General features: G+C 38.5%; 1 protein-coding gene across 7 annotated transcripts in view; it reads left to right on the top strand.

Moving 5' to 3' along the window:
* Positions 1 to 12,380, top strand: part of ABCB7 (ATP binding cassette subfamily B member 7) — a 52,805-nt gene that overhangs the window by 15,230 nt on the left and 25,195 nt on the right. For all 7 annotated transcript variants that reach the window (XM_026086368.1, XM_026086367.1, XM_026086369.1 and 4 more), the window contains 3 exons: positions 2,407 to 2,526; positions 10,645 to 10,777; positions 11,194 to 11,462. In XM_026086368.1, the coding sequence (XP_025942153.1) occupies positions 2,407 to 2,526; positions 10,645 to 10,777; positions 11,194 to 11,462 (522 nt within the window). The remainder of the gene's footprint in view (positions 1 to 2,406; positions 2,527 to 10,644; positions 10,778 to 11,193; positions 11,463 to 12,380) is intronic.

The raw sequence follows: 12,380 nt of genomic DNA, 5'->3' as shown, positions 1-12,380 counted from the left end.
AAGGAGATAAAACAAACACCTGTGTCTTAACCTTTTTATGTACCATAGAGAATCAAGTAAAAGGGCCTGAGTCCATGGAACAGATTGCTCATTTTCATTCTTAACGTTACCACCTGCATACTGAAAGCATTTTAAACTCATGTTTCTGTACAAAGGTAGCAACACTTATTTCATGGTAAACTTTGATATAATGGGCATTTTGTACCTCCTTTGATATTTCTCCTTGTCCCTTTGACAAGGCCTTTGGCAAATGACTGGCTGCCTTTCTGACTCTTTTTTTTTCTGAACAGATTATTTAGTTCTGTCACCGTTCAGAGCTGCGGAGAAGCTGAAATGGATTCCTTGTCTGCAGCCAGTGCATTTCTTTCTTTCCAATAGCTCTTCTGCACAGAATCTGACTAGCCAATAGCAACATATAATTAGACCTGTGGTTGCACAAGTAGCTCTGTGTTAATGTGATACCATTTTTTTTTCTTCCTTTTAACCTGTAAGTGGTGATCAAAGGTATTTTCTAAATGTTTGAAATAACGAGGCTGTTTATGCCTATCCTTAGCTCAAAGGGTACAAATTCATGTATCCTCCATCTCCTGAATGGGTAGGGCACAAAAGAGAAATATTGTTTTGTGCCCTCTGCGTAGAAATAATCCAAATATGTTTTTTAAGCCACCTAGAATGTGCTTGTACTTTGTGATGCTCAAATATGTTTGCTGCTGCTGACAAAATATCTACAATATTTCTTATCCTTTTGTCTTTGAAGCTGTGATTAGAAACGCTGAGCTGAATTTTTCTGTGCTTTTAAAAGCTTGCGTTTGCAGGACTGGCTTCACTGGCTGCTTCAGCAGTCTTTGCAAACTGGGGCTTCACAGGGAGTTTTCATTCTGGTTTGTTTTATTCCCCGAACTGGGAAGGGAGCATTTGAAGTATACAAACCAGTGGGGGAAACATTAAAAGATATTGTAAAACTCTCTCTTTGTGCTGACTTCTGTTATGAAAAGTCATCTTAAAAAGGTGTGGGCTAACTTTCTCTTCCATCTGCCCTTCACCCCCACAAAATATGGCCTGAAATGGAAAGATTAGCTGCTGGTTGCTGGCCTCCCTTCAGCTTTAGATAACCTTCATGTCATTCAAGATTATCCAAGGGTGTCCAACACAGAAAAATGAGTTGTCAATACTTTTGCTCTGCAATACTGCGTGTTCTGTTGTTCTCAGTTGGATAGCATGGTTTAGGCTTCAGATAGTATATTTAGCTTTGGAGTTTATTGAAATACATCTCACATAACTTTTAAAAACGATATACATCCATACATAAAAAATGTTTTGTTTTATTTATTTATTTTTGTAAAGACACAGATATTTTGCAGACTTGTTATGAGCTGTGGTCTCATTTAGAAGGAAGCTTGAGGTTTGCAGAAGGAAAACAAGACCCCATTAAAAAGAAATGGTTACGTTAGCCTGTGGCCAGGTATGTTACATCCTAACAGCCTCTTGATGACCCAGCTCCAGAGCCCTTGCTGTTAATGAAGCGGTTGCATTTTCTGCCCAGTTGAGCCAGCTAGAATAGTTTTCTTGCCTGTAGCCATAACTTTTGTGCCCCCGTTGAAACACTACCCTCTGCCTTCCTGAAAGTTATGGACAGAATAAGGGTGTTTGTCACTTCTCTGTAAATGGAATAAAATGACCAAACCAAGTAAAAACAATGCTTAAATTTGTAGTAATGCAGCCAAGTTATGTGTTTGAAATTATTTTCAAGTCAGCTTAAAATTTCACTGTGGAAGTGTTTAGTTTCAGAGATTTGGGTTATTACAATGCTAGTGATTTTTTTTTTTTCCTGAATGCTGCATTTTATTGCAACTCGCTTAATCTCCAAACTGCTTATGGTTCTTGTAGTCCTTTCAGATTTTTTTTCTTGCCTTTTTCATTACTTCATACTCTCTTTCATTTTTTTCCTTTGTTTTGTTTTCTCTCTGGTTGTTTCTGTAGTTAAAACAGCTTCCTAAGAATGAGCACCAAGCCCTTGTATTTTGTACAGAAATCTTGGAGATGGAAAGGAAGGGATGGTTTATTTGTTCTGTGAAGTATTTCAGTTACGAAGAATTGTGACTTTCTCTGTATTCTGTTTACAGCTGTACTTGCACTCCTGAGGACATGTGAATTGAGAACAATTCATCTATTCTACCAGCATGTCATAATGTGACCCTAAAAACTTATAGCTTAATGTTTTTAATAGGCTGTCCCAGTCTCAAACATTGTGAAGTGTAGCTTCTTTTGCCCATCTAATAAAACATAAAAATGATCCAGATGTGTAAAGCTTGCTTTTATTTATGCTGTTATTTTGCTTCTCACAATTTGGTGTTTGTTTCTGGGGTCTTTGTAATGTGATGCCTTTGTTTTTTTTATTTCCAATAGTTGAAAGAGATAGATGCCAAGAAGATTATCCAAGCAATGTTGTCTTATGTGTGGCCCAAAGATAGACCGGATCTGCGAGCCAGAGTAGCCATCTCTCTGGGGTTTTTAGCAAGCGCAAAGGTAAGAGCAGATACTTCATTGTACTGTGATAGTTATTGTTCAGCTGGAGTTCTTGCAGGGAGTAACTTTTTTTTAATTTATAAGGCTCTTGCAATGTTATGACTGCTTCCTGTATACTGTATTCCCATATAGTATTAGAGATGTAGGTTTTTTTTGTTTAACTGTGTGTTTATGCCTGTGATATGCATGTGTGTGATTGGGGAGATGATGAAGATCAGATGTGTTATTTGCATTGCTCACATTAGTTCAGTCCAGGATTTTTCAATTGCTGATTAATCCATTACATTATTATGGAAGATTTATAAGTTATGTGAAAGGGATAAACACGAGTTAAAGGTTGCTTACAGCACCACACAAACAGAGAAGATCTGTGTTTATCAAACAGGATTTCTCCAAGGCTCTGTGCCCCTGTTCAGCTGTGCAGTTAAGCAGCTTGGTCGTATCCCCTCACAGCTCTCGCCACACCACTGAAAAGGGGACTTCGGCTCCAGTGAAATTCCAGCTCTCTGCGAGATGACAGTGCAATTTCTAGTGGTTCAGGGACTCCTCTGGTGTCATAATGTGAAAGAAGCTACATAATTTATTACTTTTGTATTGGACCATACTTCTGTTCAACTGTTACGTGTAGTCCTTTTGTTATGAAACAGAGGGTTGCTCCTACCTTTACTTCATCGTGTGTTATACTCTTACTGCAGCAAAGCTAGTGTTTACTAGTTCTTGGAAGAACATAAGCATGCAAAAGCTTTCCACAAATTAAGGGAGGATATAATGCAAATTTTGTGCAAACATTGTAGAAATAGTTCAATGCGAACTTTGTGCACAAAATCTTTTGCTTTAGAAAACAAATATAAATCTTTGATTACAAAATGCTGGGAGCAAATTTTGCTACTATTATTGAGATAGCTGAACTGGCTTCCTTCTCAATATGGCAGTTTTTACCCTACATAAGGCTAATATTAGGCTCTTGCTGGAATGAGCTAAAGTGGGTCGTACTTAGCAATGAGTTTTAACACTCTAGGCTAGTTGCACTGTATTTCCTTATCAGCATTCAGCAACATTGCCATGTTATGAAAAGAGAGAAGAAACAAACTGAAGCTATGTAGGCGATAAAAGAAGAGTACATGGAAGAGAACTGTGTTCATCTGTTTGAGCTGAAGACGAAAGGCCAATCTTTGGGTCTACAGCGCTTTCACCTACAAGCAAYCCGTCACATGCTGGCTGGTACTGTCTCCAGTAGATAGTTTGTTTTCTGCTGCTGCTCAGGAAATTGCTGATAAGACAGCTGGCAATATGCAGAATGTGACATACATGTACAAATAAACTTTTTAGAATTCCCCATTTAACCGAATGGATGTGAAGATTCCCCTGGTGTCTAGCCGAATTTCCTTTTAAAGCCTTTTAATAGTGTTGTAGATAATAATCTGAAGGCACTTTTGAAAGAAGTCTGAAGTATTTTCTTTCTCTTTTCTCTTCTTCCTCCTGCTCTCCCAGTTTGTGTATGAATATGATGGAGAATGTTAATCCAGAGTGTGATCCTGCATGTGGCAGCATAGTACCTTGCTTTTAGGAAATGTAATAATGTTCCAGGCAGCTTTCTGGCGTGCAGACAAAACAAAATTGATGGCCAGGATGTGCCTGACTTGTGCAAATAGCTCTGTRCTGGGGACTCCTTTTATTAAGCATCCATCTGTACATGGTTTTATAGTGTTACCTGAGATAATCAAGAAATCTGGTTTGCTTGGGGGCTGTTTCTGCCCTTCACTGGTTTCACAAATATTGGGKTTTTTTTGCACAGTCTGGGACAGCAAATTGGCGATGCTCAAACTTTTTTCACCAGAGTAAGTAATTTCTGKCTTGGCATCAGTGGTGCTTTTTATTCTCAGTCACAGAAGTCTCCTGGTAGATACTTAGTACCTGGTAGGTAGCCAATTAAGGCTTTCTGTTTCTTCAGACTTGGAAATAATTGTTCGGTGGCGTTTCTTATAGTGGCGCTTCATCACTGCGGTCGTCACTAGTTAGTGATTTTTTTGCTCATTGGTTCCTAGTTTGGCATGTCAAGAAGATTGAACTGCAGCTGGTCAAAATGCAAACCATACGTTTGGTATAAAACTGAAATTTTCTATTGAGAAAGACACTTTCCTCAGCCCCCCTGCCAGAAAATCAGGCATTTAATTGCACTTTCTCTGGGGAAGTAACTGCGTGCTTGGATCTCTCACTAGTGTTCTCTCAAATTTCCTACTTCAGATTCTGTACAATATCTGGCTTTTCTTCTTGCACCTTCCCCCTCCCGTTTTTTATCTCCTTTACTGGGATATATGTTGTGAATACTTCTTCATTTTCCTACTTCAGATTCTGTGCAATATCCAGAGCAGCTTCCAGGAAGGCGAGCAGGAAACCTGCTGAGCTTTGCCCAGGCTTTAGATGTTTGCCAAAACGAGCATTTTCACTTCTATTTTAACAAACAAGAATTTCATTAGGAAAACATACAGCTAGTGCTCTGTGGAATATATATTGTAACTGCCTGGGGCAAAAGGTTTTGTGGATGTCTTCTAGCTRTTCTTTGCTAATGTTGTTTTGTTTTTATCATTACAAAGCTATGCCAGAACACACACGTTATTGAGTAGCTGCTATTTGACAAGTTACCCCTTGTCAGCTGGGCTGTGCCCACTCTTCCTTTGTGGAGTAAATTTTCTTAAATTGCTTCATATTTTACACACACTAAGTATGCATCTAGTTATTGCAACATAAGTGACATACAATAGTTTGTCGTACAGCTATAGTAAGTCCATCATGTGTCTGAGCTCTGATCATCCGTTTTTCTTCCAGAGTAAGCTAAAGGTCACTTTGTCCTATAGAGAATTAAACACAATAGTTTACCTGTAACTTGCCTGGACCACGTATAACCCTGTGCAGTTTCCTCATTTTCTCATTTGGGAGCCCTTTGTTCTGACTGCTCCTGAGATTAATTACAACGTACTTGCCGCACCGCACAGGCAGTTTTTTAAAGCTGRTTGCTATACGGTTGTGTCGGCACAAAAACGCTAGCGTGTCTTTCCTCTCGCTGCAATGCTGTCCTGCTTTGCTCTGCTCATTATGTACTTGTCTGCGTCCGGGAGATTTACATCCTTAGTTTGGGTTTTTATAACCTGTTCTTCAGGGTTTTGCAAAGAGAACTATACAATCATGATGCCTGCTACTAATCACTCTTCCCCTTAAGAAATGCTTTTTAAAGCCTTTTGGCCAATTTAATCTGAATTTGACAAAAGAGTTGGGTGGGGTTTTATACCTCTATATTTATAAAGTTAGGTTTCCAGTTACAAGAGAGAGACTGGAGGGTGAGTTCAATTTTATTGTAAGGAAAGTCGAGAGAATCCACCGAGGAGAGGAGAGGTGGGTTGTAAAATCCCCAGCTGCAGGAAGAAACTTGGAGTTCACACCCTGTTTGACGTGGGCTTACTTACCCACAAAACACAAAGCGGTTGGAGACTGTACCTCCTCCTCCTCCTCCACCTGCTTGTGGAATAATTTCTTATTTCTCTTTCAGTCTTCCAGTTGAATAAAATTCAATTTCGAAACAAAAGCCAGTTTGTGTCTTGTAGTTGCTGAAGAGCCTGCAGTTRTAATCTGTCTTGACTCCTTTTGTGGGGCCCCGTTGCCTGTCATTGAACAAATTATTGTGATTTTTGGTTCCTTCCTGTCTACACATAACTGCTAGAAATATTGTTAGCCTTCAAAGTGAACTGTTTGTATAGCTTTTTATGACTAGGAGCTGACAGGAGGGAGTCTGCTCCTGGGCTAGTAAGGTCTCTTTTTCTTGGAAGATTTATTGTATTATGACAYGCTTTAAATTTCTATCTTAAATATTTATAGCCTATCTAGACTTGCGCGATCTGAAAGATGCAACAGGAAGACAGGTGAGAGGAGTACACAAGACATTATCTGTGTTTTCAGACACAGATTAACCTGCACAGATTTTAGATATCTGTCTTTTCTTGCACCTTCCCCCTCCCGTTTTTTGTCCTCTTTACTGGGATATATATTGCGAACACTTATTTTTCTGCTTCTTCCCTTTTTCTTATGTGGCACAAGAAGAAAAAGGGCTCTGGCTCCTTCAGAGCTAGTCTAGACACATGAATCTGACAAAATTTCTCATCACCTCTGTCAGTCTGTAACGTTTCTTGGCTTTTTGGTCATGGACCAAATATGTGTTATTCATGAGCCAGAGAAATCTTTCAGACTGTCTGCATTTCTACTGATGGTTAATCCTGTAAGCTTCAGAAGAAATTGCTTGACTAAAAAGGCAAGACAGGTTTTGCACTGTAAGTTTTATCTATGTGCAAAGATGACGGTATCTGTCTAATCAATTAAGTATGTACGTATGATCTTTGTGTTTGAGCCCTTCTTCTAATTACATGGAATTAGACAATTTCATTAAACCTTTAGCAACCCTCTTAGTTTTTGGGGAGGTTTCAGGTGAAAGGTATTTCTAAATATAAGGGTTCTTTTGTGTGTCTCTTCTTGGAAAAATTATGTTTCAGATTATCTGTGATTTCAAAGAAGGCATGAAGCTAGAGGCTCCTTCCTTCCTTTGGACCGTATTTTGTAGCTTTTCTAGGAGCTTGGCCTCTGCAAGGGATGGAGTTTTCCATTCATGCTTCCACAAATGGAGCTGTTGCACAGTGGATGCGGAGGTGTGCTTTTATACTGGCCCAGAGATAAATTCAGCCTTCTTCATTTTAATGTTTCTCATTGAATTATTGGCTAAAGAAGAGTTCACTGTAGACCAGTTTTATCATGCTGGGTGCTCAGCCTGTCACTAATTCGTTATCTTTATTAAACACAAAAAACTGGGAAGTGTGAGATGAAAGAACTCAGTTTGCCCTAAAAGTGGTGCGTTCCCACATGGGAATAGAGGTGATGCATTGTCAACCTAAAATAGCGCAATTATTTAAAAAATGTTTAAACCCATTTAAACATGATGTATAATATGCTGTTGAATGTGCACAGTTGAGCTGGGATGACTTCATGCGTTGTTGTATTTGCTTATACTTGCCAATAAGTTCAGGTAAGGATTAGTTATTAATTCCAAATTACAAACAAAATGTGTAAATTTTTGTTAAAGGGGTCTTTTTAGTAGGAATTGTTCTCAAGCTTTCAGGCATTAGGAAGAGGAGGGAAACCTATACCCATATACCGCATAAGACAATTAAGACGTTTTGCATGGTTGCTTTTTATAGAGTACCTGCGTGTGCTTAAAGCTTTAAATTCTCTGCCGGCAAATGTAGGCTGCTAAAGAGATAGCTGTGAGTTTGTGTCGAAGGCTGAAATTTTGTTGCCGTTAGTGTGAACTTGATCTCATTGACTTAACAAGTTGGGCAGGAAAGGCCCGCTTCTAATGATGGGCTCTCATCTCGCTTGCTATAAACTTTGTAAGATTAACTTTTTTAATGACTGGAAAGCAGACTGTGTTGATTACTAATGAAATGCAACACCATGCTGCCTTGCTCTTATTCAAGCTTCACCCTCCAGGAGTCAGAACAACTATAACCTGAGACCAGGCTTTAAATTTCATTTAAAACTCTATTGGGTGGAATTATATTGATGTGAAAGGAGACATTTCTGCAAAATTGTAGGCTGTTGCCAGTAAAATTAATTGCGAGTGGAGAACTGCAGTTTAAAGAATACATCTCTTTTCTTTAAATGGACTTTAAAATATATCTGTGGTTCTATTTCTAAACTACCTGTAGTGTAGCCTAGTCTACTGAAGAGTAAAATCCCTGCAGAGGGATTTGTGAGAATGTGCAGCAAATCAAGACAATCTGCATTACAATACTCTTATTTTCTACTGAGTAGGCTCTCCCAGGAAAACCCACRCTTTGTCATGCTGGTCATCCTTATCACACAGGTGGTAGTATATTCTTCTTTATTAAGAACAAAATGCTACCAAAAAATTGAGTTTCAGTAACTCTGAAGGGAATAGCAGGCTTTTTTTATTACATTGGGGAAAGGGGGGGGAGGTGGATTCCAGTATTGCAGAGATCCAGAATCCCTGCTAATGCAGCCCGAGTTCTGTGTGGGGCTTTACGCTTGAAGTTTAAGCATGTAATGAGAGTAACCTGTATAATTGCAGTTATCTGTCATTATAGTATGCTGCTGCTTTGATGGTATTTGTTGGCTTTCTGCAGATAGAGCTAACTTTGGGTCTTTATATTTTTCCCCAATTCTGGTCTGTTAAAGGGAGGGAGGAAATATTGCTGAATGACACTCAGCCCTGCACTGGATACGTTTTCAAAGGAGCGTGTTGGAAGCAGGACCTGATCTTTCAGCCGTTTTCTTCTTTTCAGCCCAAGCTAACCGATAATCAGCTCAYCTAGGTGCTCTCGGATCTCATCGGTCTCCTCTCGGGCATCGTCTGGGTTATGCTGTACTGCGGGGTCGGCTGTCCGCTGTTTTTCTGCATAGTATCTTTTGGGGGGGGAAAGACGGCAAGAAAGGGGAGAAGGAGGACTCCTTCCTCATCTGCGCTAGAACTTTTGCCTGAAGTTTAAACAGTTCTTCAAAAAACACCCCCCTTCTCCCCAATTCAAGAAATCAACTGACAGTATTTTCTTTAATACCATAGTTTAAAAATTTAGCATTTCCAAAAACCCGGTTTTCCATTAATTACTGTAATTTTGAATACTGAGAATGTTTGATACTGGGATAGTTGTTATAACCACTAAAAGCCTGTCTTCCAACTTTGGTTTGTACTGCTGTGATAAGACTCTACCACTTTTTTCACTTAAAACTTAGTTTACTCTTYATCCAGTTAATTTACACAGTTTTTTTTATGGGGCTTTCATCTCTGACTGGCATCCCTAAACACAGTTCAAATACAAGGCACAAAAYATCTGGGGGAGAGAACTGAAATAGCATTGTCAACCTGCTTTGTTTTTTTTTTCTTATTATGTAAAATAATTTGTTGTCCACCCACAAATTCTTTTTCACAATACAAAAAAAAATCAAGTCAGTTCACTGTAAAGTATTTTAACATCTGCCATCGTTATGTCTTAAGACTTGTTCAGCTGCTAAGAAGCTTGCACACCTTATTTTGAAATATTTATAGTTAGAAGGAATTTTAATTGATGAATCCTATTAATTGAAGTTATTTGTCATTTTTTAAAAATATTGGTATAAATGAGTGGTGTAATAATGCAACATTAACAAGACTCTGGATTTTTGTTTGTTTTAAAGGTTTTCAGAATTTTTTTATGCTACAGTTGTAGGATTTTTCATTTGCACTTCAATTGATTTATGTACGTAGCGAGCTTTCTTCCCTTTAGCACGTAGAGGAAATGCCACTGTTTGAGGAGGTGTGTTTGGGTTCTGGTGCTCTTACAAAAACATTTAGTGACATATCATATGTTAGGGTTGTGGATGTGATGTTGATATTTTATTTGAAAGCTCACATTGTTAAAGTAATTCAGAGTGTCTTGTAGACTTTTGGTAAGTCATTTGTGCCGCTCTGTCAAGTGTTAAGGTTAATGTAGATATAAAGTTAGTGTTTACAGTGACATTGCAAATGGAAAGCATGAGTTAAATATTGAGGTAATACTAACTGTCAGAAGAGACAAAAGATAAATTAACTTTTTCCCTTTGGCTTCAGTAGAGCTTTGATTTTATATATGTTGACTGACCCACAGTTACCAACGTGTGGAGGTTTTTTTGGTTTTTTTTCTTTGTGTAGTAGTTGTTGCCAATATAGTAAAGATCTTGCAAGCAACCTGTAATGACAGCATAATTTAGTGCCACTGTAAATGCATCATGCAGTGTCTGCTACTTGCGTTTCCCAAGCGTGCCACTGCTTTAATGAGTGCTCAGACTTGGTTCARGTGCTTTTGCAGTGCACGGTTTGGGTAGGATAGAAGCCAGCGGGGGACACAAACTAACCCTGCAACCCCGAGAGCAGAGACATCTTAGTATGGAAAATGTTGTCTTGGAAATCAAGAGTGCCGCCCCACCAGCTCTAAGTGGTGAAGAACTAAATATCATAGTACAGCTATTTCAGGAAAATATATTCATGCTACACAGATAAATGTTTTAATGCATCCTGACTAATTGGTGTTCTTATGCTTTTAGGCCATGAATATATTGGTTCCTTTCATGTTTAAATATGCAGTAGACAACCTCAACCAGATGTCTGGAAACATGCTGAACCTGAGTGATGCACCAAACACAGTCGCAACAGTGGCAACTGCTGTTCTCATTGGCTGTAAGTGGGATTCCCGAATCCGTTGGCAGGGGTTAACCTTCTCCAGGAAGGTGGTGGGACAGCAGAGCTCTGGACCTCTGCACTGCGAAGCATTGGGACAGTTATTCTATAACTACCTCCCTGTTGACATCTGGTTCCAGTGCTCTTTGACCTTGGCTCTAGTGTTTCAGTTATAAAATGAAATAATGCTTATAGAAATGATTTTCAGTTATAAATTCTACCCTTTGCACCAAACAGCTGCAAGAGAAACTTTAAAATGTGTGTACAATGGTTTATAAATGAAAGTGTGCAAAATTTTGGATAAATCACCTTTGAAGAAAAAACGTTGAAAATATATGAAGAATGAGTCTAATATGGTAATTTTATGCAAGAAGGCAAGCTGRAAAAAAATTTTCGATTGTTTTAATCTTTTCTAGACGGTATCTCAAGAGCTGGGGCGGCGTTATTTAACGAAGCTCGAAATGCAGTATTCGGGAAAGTAGCTCAAAATTCAATCAGAAGGATAGCAAAGAATGTTTTCCTGCACCTTCATAACCTGGACTTGGCATTCCACCTAAGCAGGCAGACTGGAGCCCTCTCCAAAACCATCGACAGAGGAACGAGAGGCATCAGTTTTGTTCTTAGTGCTTTAGTGTTTAATCTGGGACCTACCATGTTTGAAGTGGCGCTAGTCAGTGGAATTCTGGTGAGTGTTGTTTCTTCATGAGTTGCAATTGTCTCTTTTGGGATTAATGAACTGAATTTCTTTGGCCAAAGTCTAAGTGTTAAGAAGAGCAATCACTGAATTTACTAGTTGGTGGTTGCAAAAGTAACTGCTCTGAAGGAGAACAATCCATGGTTTTCAAATATTGGTTATTTTAAATCTGCTTATTTTAAATCATTTCCATGTTTAGCACCTGTCTGCAGTCAGTCGTTTATGTGGATAGTTTTTAATGTTTTTCTTCAGCATTGTTAGAAAAAATGAAATCAGAAAAGCAAACTGCACGCAAATGTCAAATGTATCTGGGTAAATATTGAGGAGGAAAGATGTGAATGTCCAGAAGTGTTATGTATCAGTGTGTCGAGGGGAGGGAGTAATTATTGGCTTCCTTTTAGATGCTGCTTTTCCCTTATCTAGAACTTAGAAGTGCAAATTATCTTCTGGAAAATAGGCTTCTCTTTCTTGCAGGTTTCAAACTTAGTAAGTTCAATTTTAAATTTTGTTTTATAAATGAAACTTACTGTCTTTTGAAATCAGGATATGCCAAAGTTTAAATCTCAGTTATGAAGCTTAGACTAAGTTAAAAGAAAGAATCTCATTTTGTTTATTCCCCTTTTCTTCTGAAGGACTTAATCAAATGTCAACATAACAATACGTGTTAAAACCCCTTTTGGTATTTGGTTAAATCTTTAACCTTTGACAGGTGCAAATCAAGCTGGCTAATAGCTACCATACCATGATACCTTAATTTTTCTTTTGGCTTTTCTATCCTGATGTACCCTGAAGTAGAGAAAACCCTTCCTAAATGGTTTTGCAAGGTCGTTTGTTTATTTGTCCGCAGGCTACACCTTTCTTTTAAAATCTCCCCACAATCGTAGAAACAAATATTTATTTTTGATAACA

The sequence above is a fragment of the Apteryx rowi genome, unplaced genomic scaffold (genome assembly GCF_003343035.1).
Source record: "Apteryx rowi isolate R43461 unplaced genomic scaffold, aptRow1 scaffold_69, whole genome shotgun sequence".
Taxonomy (NCBI): domain Eukaryota; kingdom Metazoa; phylum Chordata; class Aves; order Apterygiformes; family Apterygidae; genus Apteryx; species Apteryx rowi.
The sequence above is the reverse complement of the archived record's forward strand: the minus strand, read 5'-3'. Positions and strand labels throughout refer to the sequence as shown.